This window comes from Prionailurus viverrinus, chromosome A1, assembly GCF_022837055.1.
Source record: "Prionailurus viverrinus isolate Anna chromosome A1, UM_Priviv_1.0, whole genome shotgun sequence".
Taxonomy (NCBI): domain Eukaryota; kingdom Metazoa; phylum Chordata; class Mammalia; order Carnivora; family Felidae; genus Prionailurus; species Prionailurus viverrinus.
The window spans coordinates 178,879,273-178,896,228 of record NC_062561.1 but is presented as its reverse complement, the minus strand read 5'-3'; the positions used below and the strand labels follow the sequence as shown (position 1 = coordinate 178,896,228).

General features: G+C 54.7%; 1 protein-coding gene across 1 annotated transcript in view; it reads left to right on the top strand.

The window, feature by feature from the left end:
- The first annotated feature begins 4,017 nt into the window (after positions 1 to 4,017).
- FGF18 (fibroblast growth factor 18) overlaps positions 4,018 to 16,956 on the top strand; it is a 32,838-nt gene continuing 19,899 nt past the window's right edge. The window contains exons 1-2 of the mRNA XM_047842555.1: positions 4,018 to 4,582; positions 4,756 to 4,792. Of these exons, the coding sequence (XP_047698511.1) occupies positions 4,551 to 4,582; positions 4,756 to 4,792 (69 nt within the window). The 5' untranslated portion in view covers positions 4,018 to 4,550. The remainder of the gene's footprint in view (positions 4,583 to 4,755; positions 4,793 to 16,956) is intronic.

Sequence of the window (16,956 nt, the reverse complement as noted above, 5' to 3'; positions counted from 1 at the left end):
TTGTCCAAGAAAAGTTGAGGGTCATGTGCACTGATGCTCTGAATCAAAGGTAGTGGTCTGGGCTCTGGAGATAAAGGGGTTAAAATTTTTCATTTTGTTGAGTTTTTTAATTCCAGTATAGTTAACAGTAAAGGGTTAATGTTATTTCAGAAAGTCTAAGGCTACCTTCCAGCCAGTTCTTGCCAAAGAGCCAGTTGCTGCTCCCTGACTCATGAATTTGGCAGTTAGCGGTCCTGTTTAATGCTGTGAAAGTTCTAAGTGCTGGTTTTGAGAAAATTGTTGAGGCTCATCTGTGTTAAGGGTCTGCTCTTAACCAAACTACTTGATGCTGTTGAAGGCTTGAGGCTCTGTCCTGGGTTCTTAGGCTGAGGTTCTCTCATCTGTCTCCAAAATACTTTATTTTACAGTCTTATGTTGGGGAGAAGTGGGAAAAAAAATGTCAGATGTTAATTTACTTTCACTCTTGAAAAAGAGATGGGAGGAATCTAAAATAATTAAATGTATACTGTGTCCCAAAGTTCTAAGGGTTTAGGATTAGTAAGTAAGCAAAACAGTTAACTGTCCTGTTGGACTTGACATCCCATTGTACTAGCAGTCAATACACATTCTCAACTCCCTTTAAATTTTCAGTTCTGCGGAAGACAGCAAGGGGGTATTACTGGCTTATTACAGCTGGGAACTGAATTAGCACACAGCCATGTAGCCCAAACTGTAGTGGCCTGCATTGGCCTCCCTCACTGCCACAATTGGAACATTCCACCTCATTATTACCTACAGTAACCTTTTGAAAAAATGGATTTTGACCCTTAGTTTCAAAGCCTTTGACAGACTAATTGCATGTCCACACTGGTGAGTACTACTTGGCAATAAGAATGAACAACTGATCAACAATGGAGGAGGATGAATCTCAACATGAGAGCAAGAGGCCAGACACAAAATTGCACATAATACATGGTTCAGTTTATGTTACACTAGAATCTAGTGCCAACAAATGTTAAATTGGGACCAGTGATGGGTGTGGGGAGCCTATGCCTTAGGTTTTTGTTTTGTTTATATTTTGAGAGGAGGGACAGGGAGGGGGAATCCCAGTAGGCTTCACACAGTCCGCCACAGAACTGGATGCAGGGGCGGGGCTTGAACTCAAGAACCTTGAGACCATGACCTGAAGTAAAATCGAGGTGCTTGACCGATGCTTAACTGACAGCCACACAGGTACCTCCAGAAAGGTGTTGACATACATACATTTTCCAAACTCACACTTAAAACATACGCACTTAAGAATTGTACATAAATAGTGGCTTTAAAAAAAAAAGGCTTTTGGGTACGTATTGGCCTCTGAGAGCCTACAAGTCATGATTGAGCATTTGCCTGTTTTTACCCTCAACTTTTGCCACTCACCCCTGGCTTAGTCCTTCCTGTCACCTAGCCTTTTTCTGCTTGCAGGCACTTGATGTCTTGCTTGGAATATTCCTTTGCATGGCTGGTTCTCTCCACCTTTGTGTCTTAGCCCAAGTATTACCTAGAAGTGTTTTCTATACCACTGGTTTTCTTCAAAGCCCTGATAACAAGCTAGAATTTCTCTCTTAACTTGCTCATTGCCCATCTTCCCTAGAAGTGAAGTGGCTTTTTATTATTATTTTTTTTATTACTTTTAAGTTTATTTTGGGGAAGGGAGCAGAGAAGGAGAGAGAATCCCAGGCAGGCTCTGTGCTGGCAGTGTAGAGCCTGATGCAGACCTTGATCCCACCAACCATGAGAGCATCACCTGAACCAAAAAATCAGGAGTCAGATGTTTAACAGACTGAGCCACTCCGGTGCCCCCAATGAAGTGGCTTTTTCAGGACAAGAACTTGTCTTTCTTCCCCCATGGCCTGACAGTAGGATCTCAATAAATGGTGATTGAATGAATTGATAAGTGACTACCAAATTAGTATTACATATTAAGTGCTATATGAACATGTCAAATTGAGATAGGAAAACCTCATACAAGATTCACGTATGGAGTAAGAAAAGTATGAAAACTAGATTTGAGGTGTGAATTTGGAGTCACGACCTTCTGGTTAGACACCTCTTCAACTGTAAGTTGAGAATGATACTACCTACTTCATGAAATCATAAGTGAAAATCTGAGAATCATAATTACAATTACTAATAACCGCTAAAACCTTTGGAGCCTTCATTATGTGCCAGACTCTGAATGACCTCATTCAGTAACTGGAAACAACTCTTGGGTTGTTACTGTTCTTAGCCATAGTTTGTAGATGAAGCAGAGTCTCAGACTGTTACTTGCTGGAATTTATAAGTAAATGAGGCAATATTCAAATCCAGGATTTCTGACTTTTGAGTTGATGCTCTTATTCAGGACTGTTCTCTTGACTGGACCTTTTGGGTCAGCCTTAACTTGGGTGATATTTGTGCAGTTGAAAGACACACTATCTGAACATTGGAAAAAGTTGCAAGCATTTTACGTAGAACATAGTTATATACGCATTCCATTTAAAAGTAACTAATAATAGTATATAGCAAGATCAGTCCTTGCAATGAGAATGTCTAAATTGAGTCCAGTGCTTCACACAGGGACCTTTTCCATCACCCAGTACCCAGTTTTCAAGAAGTTTTCTGCTCTTGTGTCCAATGCTGAAATAGAGGCGGCCTGTTTAAGAGCCTCAGCTTTAAAAGGAACTTAAAACAGCTTGGACTGATACTTGGAACAGTTGAAATTTCGTATTCCGTAACTGAGAAATAGCGCTGTTTGACAGCAGCTACTTCAGTTTATGCTCTAGTGAAATGAAGGCTGTCAGCTGCCGCCAAGGACACAGGAGGGATCTAGCCAGATAGCATGGATTTCTGAATTTTGCTTTTTGAGTTTGTTCTTCAGTGTCCTTCCCACAATGACCTCTTTCCCTTAGCATCAGGAAGCCTGCCACTAGAAACTTCACTAGAGAGTGAGGCAGTTGCACATGACAAGAACACCTACAATTCTGAAGTTTGTGGGAAGGGCGGGAGTGACGCCTCTGAAGCGGGGAGAGGCGGTGAGAAGAGATGTCCTCCTTGTTGACCTGGTTAAAAAGGGACTAAATTCGCTTAGTGTGCAAACGGAAGCAAGTCTCAGCCAGGTGGCGGGAGGAGGGCCTGGAGTGGTCGCTGACCAGAGTTCTGCTGGTTGCTTCCTGTAGCCCTCTTGGGCGGGATTGCAGCGACGCTTCAGTGCCGCTAGGTGGCAGCCGCGCGTTTCCAAAGCAGGCTTGTCTACCCGGGAGCCCAGCTGGGAGCGGGAGAAGCGACCCGAGAGTCCTGGAAGGGGTTGAGGGGGAGAGAAGTCCTGGAGACCCCTTTCCCGCAGGGGCAAGGACGGAGAGATACGAAGGGGTCTCACTTAAGAGTGCCAGCCATCCGAGTAGGCATCTGGGGCACGCCACGTTCCTGCGTGGACTCACAGGGCGGGTAAAAACGAACCCTCTTAAGCGGTGCCGCCCCGGGGGCTGGGCCTGACCCGCCCCCTCCTGGCTCCCCACTCCTGCGCTAAAGGGTGTGAGTGAGTGCTAGTAGCGAATGTGGGCGAGTGAGGACGCCCCGCACCTAACTGCGTTCTTGGGGACCGCAGCCTTCCCAATTCCGGCAGCATTTGCGCCGCGGCGCGGGTCATTGCGCCCGGGCGCAGAGCTCCGACGGTTTCCAGCGCTCACCAGCTCCAGCCTCGCGGGCTCTGCCCCTCGCCGGTCCTGTCGCCGAGAGTCTGAGCGCCTCCCTCCAACCCGGAGCCGCCAGGAGAAGGCGGAGGCAGTGGAGAGGCCGCGGCAGGCAGGCAAGCAGGCTGGGCCGCCTTTGATGTGGGCGCGGCGCACCCAGCCGAGCTGAGCGCCCGTCCGGCCGCGCCCCGAGGGGGGAGCCCCCGGGCCCCGCATCCTCATTGTGCCGACTCGGGCCCGGGCCCGCCCCCGGCCCCCCGCCCCCTCGCCGCCCGCGCGTAGAAAACGCCCCGGCCGCCGCCAGTGGTGGGAGGCGGCGATGCGCACGGCCGGAGAGACGCGGAGGAGGAGACATGAGCCGGCGGGCGCCCAGACGGTGCGGCCGTGACGCGTTCCTGCTGCAGCCGCGCGCCCCGGCCCTGGAGCGCTGACCTCTGGCCCCGCACCGCCCCGGGCCCCGGCCGGAGAGCGCGCCCCAGCTTCCAGCCCCGCTGCGCATGCTGCCCCCGGAGTGAACCGAGCAGCCAGCCTCCCGCAGACGCCCGGACAGACGGACGGACAGCAGTGAGCAAGCTTCCCCGCACCAGCCGGGCGCCTCTTGCACAGCGGCGGCCACCCCGTAGCCCCCGCGCCAGCCCGGAGGGCGCAGCGCTCGGGAGGAGCCGCGCGGGGCGCTGATGCCGCAGGGCGCGCCGCGGAGCGCCCCGGAGCAGCAGAGTCTGCAGCAGCAGCAGCCGGCGAGGAGGGAGCAGCAGCAGCGGCGGCGGCGGCGGCGGCGGCGGCGGAGGCGCCCGGTCCCGGCCGCGCGGAGCGGACATGTGCAGGCTGGGCTAGGAGCCGCCGCCTCCCCCCCGCCCAGCGATGTATTCAGCGCCCTCCGCCTGCACTTGCCTGTAAGCGCCCGCGCGCGGGGCTGCCTACCCTGCCTTGCCGTCTGTCCGTGTGCCTGTGACTCTGTCTGCCCGCCCGGCCGTTCGTCTGACTTTCCGACTGCGTATCGGTCTGTCTGTCCGCGTGCCCCCCTCCCTCAAGTCCCACTGACCACCTCTCCATCTCTCTCCCGCAGGTGTTTACACTTCCTGCTGCTGTGCTTCCAGGTACAGGTATGTGGGATCCTGACTCTGACCTCCCCCTGCCCCTGCTTCTCGGTACAGGTCGACCCCCCTTCCCCGGGCCGCGCCCCCTCCTTGTGCCCCACCCCTACTGGGCGCCGAGCCCAGTGCACCTGTTCCCAGGGCGCCAAAGGGCGGCTCCGCGCGCGCCCTGCGCCGGCGGGGGACCAGCCAAGGGCAAGGGGCTGTGCTGCAGGGCTCAGACTGGCGCGGCCCCTGTCGGCCTCGGCTGGGAAGAGATCCCCGGAACCAGCGGACTCACCCGCTGCAATGTGCCCTGCTTCAAGCCCCCCTGCCCACAATCGGCGAGGAGTTGGGACCTGGGCATTTTTCCTGCCAACCGTCCCTTAATATCTCCGCTCGCTCTTCCAAACAAAAAAGCTCCTTTCAGCCGAATGGATTTTGAGTCCAGGGAGAAAGCTTCAGTTGTAAATTACTCTGTGGTTTCAAAGGCGTTTGCAGGAGAGAGAGAGGGAGAGAGAGAGAGAGAAAGAGAGAGCACGCGAGCGAGCGCTAGGAGACTCGGTGAGAGGTAGCAGAGACGGGCTATTGGACTGAGGGGCCATTGCCCTTGAAGCCGCTACGGAACTGGCCACGTTCTGCACACCCTTGCCCAAGGTGGTGTGGCCCTCGGCTTGTTCCCTGCCTTGCTCCCCGCTCGCTTGCTCGCTCCCTGTGAATCAGAAGAGGGCTTGGCGCTCAGCCTGGAAAGCACTTGCTAAAATCTGATCTGTTACTTCAGCAGCTTTCAGACTCGGGAAGGTCTTGGCACGCAGACAGTTGGAACGCGCTGGCTTCCAAAGCCGTGGAAATGAAGGAAAAGCGGGGGGGGGGGGGGGGGGCAAAGAAAGAGAAGAGGGAAGGAGGGAGCGACTTCAGCCCCGATTAGAACCAGACCAGGGCTGCCTCAGCATGGTTTGGGGGGGGGGGGCGGCAAAGGGAAAGGGAATAGGAAGTGCCAGCTGCCCTAGCCCCCCACCCACTTAGAGCTGCAAGGGAGGGGCCCTAGGAGGAGCTGGATAGGGGCCAAAAGAGATTAAATGCCCCTTACCCCCTGGGTTGAAGGCAGGTGTCTGCAGGGTTAGAGAAGATGCTCAGGTTGTAGCTTTTGGGGTTCCAGAGGTGCCCCAAAAGACCCTCGAGCAGGGAAAATGGTGGCTCTCCCAGCTTTACGGCATAAGGAGTGTTGTGAGTGTTGAGTGCTGCTGAGACTCAAGCAGCCTCTCTCAGTGTTTGGTGTGGTGGCGGGTCTGCTTACCTCGCCTTCCACTCCTGGGAGAGGACTCAGCGTCAGGATGGACACTGGGCTTGGGGCAGCTAATTGGGGTGGGGGGCTATAAGGATGGATGGATGGATGGGTGGACGGACAGACAGACTGATGGGTTCTGTCCTCCTGTTAAGTCAGGCCGGGGTCCCCAGTGACTCCTTGAATCAATATAACTGGAGTCAGTAACTTAAAACTGGCTGTTTGCCAAAGCAGATGTGACCCTATGATGGTGGGGGCAGGGGTGGGAATGGCTGGTGTCAGAGAGCCAGTGCCAGGCATGGCCTGCCTGGTTTACAGCTGAGTCTCCAAGCAGAGGGCAGGACTCAGGGTCACTCCAGGGGATCTGTTTGTCTTACCTGGATGGGAGCTCTTTTCCCTAAGTGCTGCACCCGGGAATGCGGCCGTGATGAAATGGGCATTGGAGGCAGGGAATGGCTGTGGACTTGGTTGCCCTCCTGGTGCTGGCTGCCCCTTGGTCCTTAAAGCAGGGCCCAGGAGGGTTTGCAGTATGGTCTTTGTATTCTCTGGGGAAGCGTGAGGGAGGGAACCTGGACTCTGCATCCCACCTCCACCTCCTGGCCAGAGCTAGAGCTAGCTTCTTAGGAAAGAGCTGGGTGGGACACCTGGGTTAGGGCTTCAAGCAGGTGATGGCGCCTCCTCTCCCCGCTCTCTTCCCTCTTCCTTTCTTGGCAGTCTTTCCCCATCCGAACTGCCATGAGGCTGATGTAGTTAACCCATGGTCCATGCACCCAGAGAGTATCTAAGGACGGGATTATGGAGGAGGCAGGCCCCTGAAACGTTGCACCAAAATGGTGCTCAGATGTGCTCACATCTTCAAGAGGACTCTCAGCTCTCCATGGATTTTCAAAAGCACCTATGATTCCCAAACAATAAAGAAACGGCAGGCTTATGTCCCCACTCATGCTTTAGGGACAAAGGTGGAGTGGCCGTGAGAGGCAGAGATGAGGGGTGGGAGTGGTAGTTGCTGGGAGCTGAGGTCCGCTGCCTGCTGAGGCGGTGTTGGGAGAGCAGCTACTTCGCTGGCAGGGTGCACTTAGCAGGGGTGGCGAGAGCTCCCTTGGGGCCAGGGGAGGCCTTCCTGCATGGTGGGAAGGGCTCAGGGCTTTACAATCTGGCAGACTGGACCCGAGTCCCAGCTTCCTCCTTCCTCCTTTGTAGACCCCTGTGAGTGTTAGCTTCATCATTTGGGAGATGGGTGGCTTCGAGGCTGAAGTGATACATGCTAAGTGTGGAGAAGGGTTTGGAAACTCTCACCTACCCAGGAGGGTATGTTGTTCTGCTGGGAAATGGACACACCTATGCCCTTCCCTTCCCCCACCTCTATGTTTTGGGGGACTGCTCCAGTCTTAGCATTAGAGTTTCTGGGCTCCTCCCTTCTCCCCAGCCATCGGTCATCAGCCCCCATCTCTAGCCACATTTTCGAGACAGCACAGTCAATGCCAGACACTGCCCTCCCCCTCGCTCCCCCCCAACCAACCATGTGGTGAGCCCCGCCCTGCCCCCTCCCCCCTGCTGGCCACCCCAGGAAGCGGGAAGCTGGGAATTTAATAAAATCCCTTCTCCATACAACTTGGGACACCACGGATAGCTCAAATCGGAAGAATTTTAAAAATTTCCGAGGGGAGCAGGCGGCGTGACCAGTAAATTGCTTTTCTGCACTTGGCTGAGCACTGACAATGACACCGGGCTGGGCTTTTCACGCAGCTTGGCCGGCACCTGCCTGACATTGTTCCTACCGCCAGGCTCGGCTAGGTCCTGGCCTTCCCCAGACAGGCCAGGCTTGAGGCGAGCCTGGGAAGGGGGGTTTCTGCCACCCAGCCCTTGTCACTCCCAGAGCTCCACTTCCTCCCTCACCGCATGATGTGTTCAAGTTTTGAAGTTTCCTTCCACGCCCCCTCTTGGCCTGACCACCCCCCACACCTGGCTTCCTCAGTGAGGATTTGAACCTTTCTTCTAATTGGCTACAATAGGAAAGCCAGAGACAGAGTCCTTTGGGACGTGAGGATGATGGGAAGCTATCCTATTGGGTAGCACATTTGATTTCTTAAGGCAGCAACGTCATCCTTCTGTCCATCCGGGCAGGTATTCATTCAACAAACACTTGCTGGAAACCTGCTTCTTGCCAGCCCTGGGAACAACCCAGGTCAGTTTCTGGCCTCAAGATGCATCCAGGCTAGAGGGGAGAGGCCAGATAAACCTGAGTTCCTTTAATCCTGCCTCCTGAGAAGTGCAGGGAGGCTGGCATATCCAGCCCAGGAAAACTCTAAGGCTCTTGCATCAGGAAGCTTGTTTCCTTCTTCCTACCATTCTTCCTCCTGAAGTAGGAGGGGTAGCATTTCTACTTGACAGTTGGAGAAATTGAGGCAAAGAGTGGGAAGGGGATTTGTTGAAGGCCAATGCCAAGAGTCAAGACTCTGGATTCAAGATTCTGTATGCTTTCCCCGACACCAGACAGACTTTTTCAGAAAGAATACCAAAATTATTCAGAAAGAATACTGGTGGGAAAGGAGAGTTCCAAGAGGCATGCTAGGGTTCCTCAGTGAGAGAGAGATTCCCCTCGGATTCTCCTGATGGGTCTCCGTCGTACCAGATGGTCAGAGCCCGGGTAGGTGTCTCCGATGGAAGGCATCTGACTCAGAGTCTGCAGACCCTGATTTTCCTGGAATGTTCTGGACTGAAAGGGTCGCTATGTGACAGGCAGGCTCTTTCTCACATCACGGAGGCTAAGCCTCACAACCAGCCTGGCACTAGGGAATTCTACAGACAAGGAAGTGCGGCCCAGAAGCATGAAATAACCTGCCTCTGTCCACTGAGCAGGACAGAGGCAGAGCTGGCTTCGACTCTGGGTCACCTGGCTCTGGGCCCCAGGCTTATTAAATGGCAGCCTAAGGGCTCTGGAGTCCGCTAGCCTGGCTCCCTGTTGTCACACTGCCTTACCTTTGCTGTATGACCTCAGCAAGTTTCTTAACCTCTCAGGTCTCAGCTTTGGCATGTGTAGAATGGGAAGAAAACAACCAACAAAGCGGTCCCTGCTTCCTAAGGGTGAGAGCAGGGGCCAGTGTGGAGCCTGGTCCTCTGTCCAGGGCTCTAGCCCTAATGCCTCTTGTTTGGGGAGGGCTCCCTGGCCCCCACGCCCCTGTCAGGGTGGTAAGCTCCCCTTCCCCAGGGCACTGTCTCCTCCCGGTGGCCAGGAGATGGGAGATGTGGATTGTTTCCTTTCTGAGGACGGGGACTTTCTGGTTCACCAATGTGTGCTCCGCATTTCTTACCGGGTCCAGTCGCCCCCACTCGCAGACTGGCAGAACACTGCCAGGGATACAGGGACCCTGTATGCCAGGGATACAGCGGTAGTGCTAAGGGCCTTGTCAGGGTGGCCTGGGCTGGGCGATGGCCACCGGGCCTCAGAAAGGGCAGAGGCCTGTTGTCTCCACTTTGGGCCTGAGTCTGGGGACTTGTTCTGAAATGTTGGTGGGTCAGCGGGCCCCTCAGGCTTTAATCAGGCTTGCTGGTAGGGGCTGGGAGGTGTTTGTTCATTGCTCTGACATCTAAATGGTGTCACGCCCATGGGCCATTTAAAATTCTCCAGTGCCGAAGATGGGGCCAAGGACAAGCCTCCCGTGGGCCACAGAGCAGAAACACTCTCAGGACCCCTGGGATCAGTCCTGGATTTGTCACTGGCTCACTGAATGGCCTCCCTCCCTGGGCCTCAGTTTACCCACCTGGGTATCAGTGACGTGAGCTAGATGACTTCCGTGGAGTTTGAACACATGGGCTTTGGCACAGGAGAGACCTTGGTTTGAATCGTGTGCTGCTGGGCAAATTTCTTAACCTTCAACAATTTGCACCTCTGTTTTCCCCATCTGTAAAGCGGGGGCAGTGAGAGATACCTAGTTCTTAAGGGTTATTGTGGGGACTAAATGGGCTAATGCACACAGAGTAGCTAGCTGGCACTCAATAATGTGTAATGGTACTCGTTAAATCAGTTACATGCTCTGTGTGTGCGTTAGGTGGGTATCGTGCTGCAGGGTGCTGGGCAAGGCTAGGAGGGACATACTCCTTGCGTCGGTGACTTCCGGGCTCCTCTTGTCCAAGTTGAGAGCACAGGCTTTGGACTTAGGCCTGCATTTAATCCTCATTGCACCACGCCCAGGCTGTGTGGCCTTGGGCAAGATCCTTAACCTCTCTGAGTCTCTGCCTCCTCATCACACAAGATATAGGGATGATAATACCACTCCCCAAAGGTGTAATTGGAATCATGTCTTGGGCCAAGTATGCAGTAGGTACTCAGTTATGGTGCTGTGCCTCAGTAGCGATCAGCAAACATTTATGGGACATCCGCTGCCTGGGTGGCCTTGGACTGGGTTTTAAAGAGAATGCCAAGAAGGCATCCAAGGCTTCAGTTTTTTCCTCAAGGTGTTCCCTGTGAAGAGACTTTGGGCTGATGCTTTGGGCAGCTTTATTTACCTCCCTCATCCCCATTCCGCCTCTGCCTTGGAACCTCTTTGCACTTTGTCACTGTCACAGGCCCCAGTGTGTTCTCCGTGAGGCTCACAGGGATGCATAGGAGCTCAGGCTCTGGATCTGGCCCACCAGATCACACCCCGCCTTGGCCCCTTGGTAGTCTCAGATTGAGCAAATTGCTCGGCCTCACGGTGGCTCATCTTTGTTGTGGGTGTCAGGGTAGAACCTCCCTCTTGGGGTTGCTGCGAGGGTGAATTGTGATCACCCAGGGGCACAGCACCTGGATCACTGTAAATGTTAAGTAATACGCGCTGCAGCTGGGCATTTGACGTTGGTGCGTCTAGAGGCCTGTTCCTGGAAGTCAAGGGAGGCTGGACCCATCCCGAGGGCCCTGCGGCACATCGCACAGACCTGGCAGGCGGGATGACTGTTGAGTAAGTGAGTGGAGGGGCCATAGCTTCTCTAGGGCAGGTCCCTTCTGGCACCAGGCATGGGGCAAGGAGACTCAGGACCTATCCCAGCCCTTGGGGACTTGAGAGAAATCAGAGGGGTCTGTGCAGGGGGACATGGGCTGCAGGGGGACATGGGCTCCAGGGTGCCATGGGTACCCTGGTGAAGGGCCATGAAACCAGACTGGGGGAAGAGGATCTGGCCAGAGAAGATGCCCTGTTTGAATCTTAGATTAAGAATAAGGCAGGTGAAGATGGTGTGAACCTGTGTGTACATGTGTGAGTGAGTGAATGAGTGTGTGTGTGTGTGTGTGTGTGTGTGTGTGTGTGTGTGTGTGTGTGTAAAAGCCATTGCAGGCACATGGAATATCTCTAGATGGAAACAGGGAACAGCCTGATATGCTCAGGGGACTCTAAGCCTGTTGGAGCACCAAGTTTAGGAAGAGGGGTGATGTAAAAGGCCATGGTAGGCATTGAATGCCAGAATAAAGGGCTTGTTTCTGGTCGGTATGCATGACCACTCTCCCCACCCACATGCTTTAAGGGACAGGGAAGTGAAACAGGGTTTGAAGGAGAGGGGAAAATAAATAAAAGAAGGGAATGTGGGTCTTTAGGGGTCCTGCCTCCTTCCCCAAGCTGGCTCCAGGGTTGACCACCAGAGGTACTCGTATTGACGATCTGTATGGAGAAGGCTGATGTGTGGGGAGAGGGGCTTCTAGTCAGCCACTTTGGGTGGCAGCACCTCCCTCCCATGCTGATGGCTCAGCCCTGCCAATCAATACCTTGGTAGCCCTGGGAGCTTAATGGACAGGCTGGGGGTGGGGAAGGGCCCTTTACAACATCACCAACATCACTGTTCTGGCTGGGTTGGGTGTAGGGACTGTGACGGGATAGAGGGGGAAAGCCTGGGGCTGAAGGGGGTGGTGGGAGTGTGAACCTGAGCCAAACTCAGATCCAGAGGTGGGCTCCACCTTCCTCCTCCCTTTTCCACCTACAGATGCCGGCTGGGGAAAATCCATGGGCTCTAGAGCCAAAGATGGGTTCAGATCTTGGCTCTGTCGTTTTGTGTGCAACGTGGATGAGTCCCTTGGCCTGTCTGTGTCTCCCTTTGTCACAGGGACGGGAATCATTCTGACCAGCCCAGATTGTGTGAGGAGGAAGGAGACCTTGCTTGCAAAGTGCTTAGCTCAGGCCCCAGCACAAAGCAAGTACCTAGCAAGTGGGAGCCAGTGTTAGTTTCTCCCTCACGAATAATAAGAAGCCACAGAGCACTGGGGCTGGCAGCCACTCCTGGGCCTGAGTCCAGGCCCGCTCTCTAGGAAGAGTTTGTGGGGAGCTGCATTTTGGGATGGAGAGCAGGGCTGACTTTACCCGGGACCACTCCTGGAGGGGGGAATTGAGACTTTGGAGAAACTCTGAACGCCCTCAGCAGGGCTGGCAACATTGCTGCTGGAGGAGGAGGCAGGCAGTGGTGGAATGTGGCCGGAAGTCTGTGGGCTGCCCCTCCTGGGACGGGGAGACCCTCCCTTTCTGGGCAGGCTGCCTGGAGACAGGGGCATGGATTGTATGAGGCCTCAAGGATGGGGACCTGGGCGGGAGGGGGCAGTGTGACCCCATCCTCCTCTTGAGTAGGGGGAGTGAGCTCAAGGCCTTGAGCCCTTTCATGTTTAATCCCTGCTCCAATCCCTGCCCCAGCCATGGCTTGTGGCCAGAACCAGTTGCCATCCTGAATAGAGGTAGAGGCGGGGGTGGAGAGAGGAGAGAGTGAAAGCAGGCAAGGGTGAAGGGGTGGAGAGCTTGAGCTCTAGACTGAGATGGATTTGAATCTGGATTCCTTTTCTCAGTAGTGAGTGTCTTTGGACAAGCGATGTAATCTCTCTAAGCCTCAGTTCTCTCATCTGTAAAGTGGGTACGATAATTATAGAACTCATAGGCCCACCCTGGGAATCCCATAAGGTAGTTTACCTAAAGTGATTCTTAGCACAGAGGAAAGCGCTCAGTAAGTCGTGGCGTGGCTGTTCAGAAAACAAAACACAAGAAAAGAGAAAAAGAAAAAAGTTGTGGCTGTGTTGTCTTTTTCTCTGAGATAGATTTTTTTTAATGTTTATTTTTGAGAGAGAGAAAGAGCATGCACGCAAGCAGGGGAGTGGCAGAGAGAGCGAGAGAGTGAGGAGGGCAGAGGATCTGAAGCAGGCTCTGTGCTGACAGTGGTGAGCCCGATGCGGGGCTCGAACCCAGGAACTGGGAGACCATGACCTGAGCTGAAGTTGGACATTCAACCAACTGAGCCACCCAGGTGCTCCTGAGATAGATATTACGAACAATCCCCATTCTGCTAGTGAGAAAACTGAGGGGTTAAAGAAATCAAACTGGGGCGCCTGGATGGCTCGGTCAGTTAAGCGTCTGACTCTTGGTTGCAGCTCAGGTCGTGACTCACGGTTTGTAAGTTAAAGCCCTGTGTCAGGCTCTGCGGTGAGGAGCCTGCTTGGGATTCTCTCTCTCTCCCTTTCTCTTTGCCCCTTCCCCCACCAAAAAAATAAACTTAAAAAAAAAAAAAAAGATACCAAACCGAGTGGTGATTCAGGGTGGAGCCAGGTGACCCCAGACGTCAGTTAGTGCGAGTCATTTTGTTGTTGACTACATGTGGTGTGTGCTCACTCGTGCTGTGTGTGTACATAAGTGATGTGTGACCATGTCTGTGGAAGGTGGGGAGATACAGGAAGCCCCCACACGTGTCTTCAGAGCATGAGTGGGTCCACGAGGCCGAGATCTTCAGCCAGAGGGAGCAGTCGTGGCTGACGGATGCGCCAGAAGGAGGGGACCTGGGTTGATGTCTGGAAGCTGGCACTGAGATCACCCCATGGAAGGTTCACCCCAGGTGCCTGAGAGAGGAGGCTCGGAAGGTAGGAGAGGCTAGACTGTAAAGGCCCCCGAGCGGGTGCTGTGGGCAGTGGGGAGCCAGGCAGAGTGTGGGGTAGGAACCAAACTCGCCTTGTGCGTTAGAGAGCTGGGCTCCACTGCAGGCCAGGCCGAAGGCAGGGGGCTCTGTCCCACCAGACACCTTGTCTGTGCCAGGCCTGGGACCTCCGTGGACCCCGGTGTGGGGAGACGTGAACCTGTCAGCCCATTGTTGCCTCTGTGCAATTCCTGGATGGGGGAGTGAATATTTCCACCGGAGCCCCAGCTCTCAGGGCAGGGAAGGGGCTGGCAGGGGGTGGTAATTGGGAGTCTTGGGCTGCATGGGGACCCCTCTATATGCCATCTGCTGTGGGAAAAGCTGCTTCGACCCAAAAGGTAATTTGGGGTGGGGGGAAGGCAGAGTGACAGAAGGTGCCTTCCTGTGCCTAAGGACACATCCTGTCTGTGCCAGCCCTGCTCACCTTGTGAGAGCTGTGCCAGTCTGGTTTTGTTCACCGTGCAACTCTTCAACAGCCCAGACGACTGGGCACCTGGAGGGGCGTTAGCCAGCAGACAGCCGCTCTGACTATTCTAGGAAAGGCCTGGAAGGCAGGCCCCCTCTTAGGCACCGGGGACAAGTGGCCTACTACCCCATGAGCAAGAGAGGAGGAGGGAGAGATTGGTCCCGAGGCAGATGCAGGAGCCCTGCTTGTCCGCGTTCTGGCTCCGTGGCCCTGGAGAGATGCCTCAGAGGTCCAGTGACCTTTGCGAAGCGAGCTCTACCTGGTGCCCACCTCCAAGAGTGGCTGAGGGAATTGTAGGAGGTACCACAGAGGGCTTCGGAGCACAGTGCCTGGAAGGAAGTACCTAGGAAAGCCTAGCAGCTGATAGCTTTGCAGACGCCCCTTGCCACCACTCTGTTGGGCATTCTGCTTGTCTGGGTAGTAAGTGGTGGGGCTGATTTTGGCCTCTAGGTTTCCCTCATCCTCACCATCCTCACCTCATTTAGCACACATCGGCCAGGCAACCTCCTGGGGCCAGAGCTGGAGACCCCCGGATGAGCTGGACAGGCTAAACTCTGGGGACACTAAGCCATTACTGTAGTGCCCAGAGGCCCTAACCCAGCTGGAGGATGGGGAGCAGAAAAGGCTTCCAGAGGAGGCACCTGAGGGCAGGTGTCAGCTGGGCAGAGGGGGCAGGGTACCCTGGGCAGAGGGCCTGACCTGTGCAAAGGCCTGGGGCTCCCCAGAGGTCTTGCCCAGGAAGCCCAGGGGCCTCACTGCCTTTTCAGAAGGATGGACTCTGTGTATGTGTCAGAGGCCCACCCCTGCTACCTCCCTTGGGAAGAATGTGACCACAGAACGTGGCTTAAATGGTGGAAGCTGGGCAAGATGGATTGTTCCCCCCACATCCTGGAGAAGGGCCACCGGATAGCCCCTGCTGACCCTGGGTCACCCACACTGCCTCTGTCCAGTGGGCCAGGGAGAAAATCGTTAATGGGAGGCTGGCTTCTGGGGCAGGGCAGCTCCCCTTGGGGACCCAGGGTAAGGAGATTGGTTTGACCTCTGGTCGATAAGGTCTCCTGTGAGCAGGAGGAGAGTTGGAGGACAGGGAAGGAGGCTGGAGGCCTGCCCTTGGGGGAGGGGACAGGGCCGGGCTACCTCAGGAAGTCATACCAGGAAGGTCGAGGGCCGTGGGTGGGGGGGTCTTCAGGACATGCGCCCACCAGGTGTGAACCTCAGGGGCCGATGGAGCTCTTCCCTCCCTGAGCATCAGGATATGGAAGGGGGTGGGTCCCAGGCGTCAGAGCCTGGCTGTGAATGATGACAGGGGCTGGCCACGGAGAATAGAGGAAGTAAGGGGCGTGCACCCTTGGTGGGCCTTGCACCACTGGCCGTGTGGCTCAAAGCCTCAGTTTCTACATCTGTTAAATGGAGGTGGTAAGCATCCCCATGCTGCAGGGGTGTCTGGAAGGACCGGAAGCAATAGCATCTTCCCAAAGTGTGATTTGCGAGGAGAAGTGCCCTGCGTGTAGGGACGAGGAGTGTGATCTGAGGGTGTTTCCGGAGAGGATTCACGGTGAGCCTCTTAATGCCCCTTGGGTTCCCTCACTCACACCTACTGAGAGCGTACTCTGTGCTAGGCCCTGTTCTAAGACTTCCGTGTTTCATCTGCAGGGCAGCCCGTGACGTGGGTGCCACTGTCATCCCTCTCGTTTTCTACGTGAGGAAACTGAAGTACAGAGGGGTTAGTGACTTGCCTGGGGTCTCTTAGCTAGTGAGTGGCGCACCCCTGGGTTTCGAATCTGGGACCTCCTCCCAATCGTGCCGGAGGGGCAAGTGGGGCCCAACCAAGTGGGGCTGAACGAAGGGCTTTGCGGCCATAACTGGGGCTTACTCTGCCGTTGCCTGTACTGTGACCTTGTCAGTTTAGCTTTGGGGCCTCAGTTTCCTCACCTGTAATGTGGGATGATACTTCCACCCCGAGGATGATAGTGAAGGTTAAATACTGTGGTCCTGCTGAATTGCTTGTGGGGCCCAGGCCAGCGTCAGAGGACATATGTAAGTCAGCTTGGGGACAGAGACCCTGGGCCGGGCACGGGGTGTGCGATGAGGAAAACACAGTTCCTGCCCTTGGGAGCTCACAGTTGAGAGGTGAGACAGTTGCTTGGGCAGCCCTGGTCCCTGGAGCCCTGCCCTGGGCTGAGTGGGGCCATACTGTCATGGGAATGGGGTCCTGCATGCCTAGCATCGTGTCAGACCTCATGGGCACACAGAACAAACCGAGAACGCTGTCCGGGCTTCAAGAATAATTCACTTCAGATGGAATGGGGCAGATGTACATTTAGGAAAGGAAAGCATAGGAAAACCTAATTTAATACTAAATGGAATGCCAGAACTCCACATCTTTTCAATGTTCATTTGTTTATTCATCCATGCATTCAATAAATATTTGAGTTTCTACCGTGCTACATGCTGGGGATATAGCAACAAGCAAGAAAGAGACAGCCCCAGCTTTCATGGTGCTGTCAGCCTAGTCAGGGGGAGCCAGACAAAAAC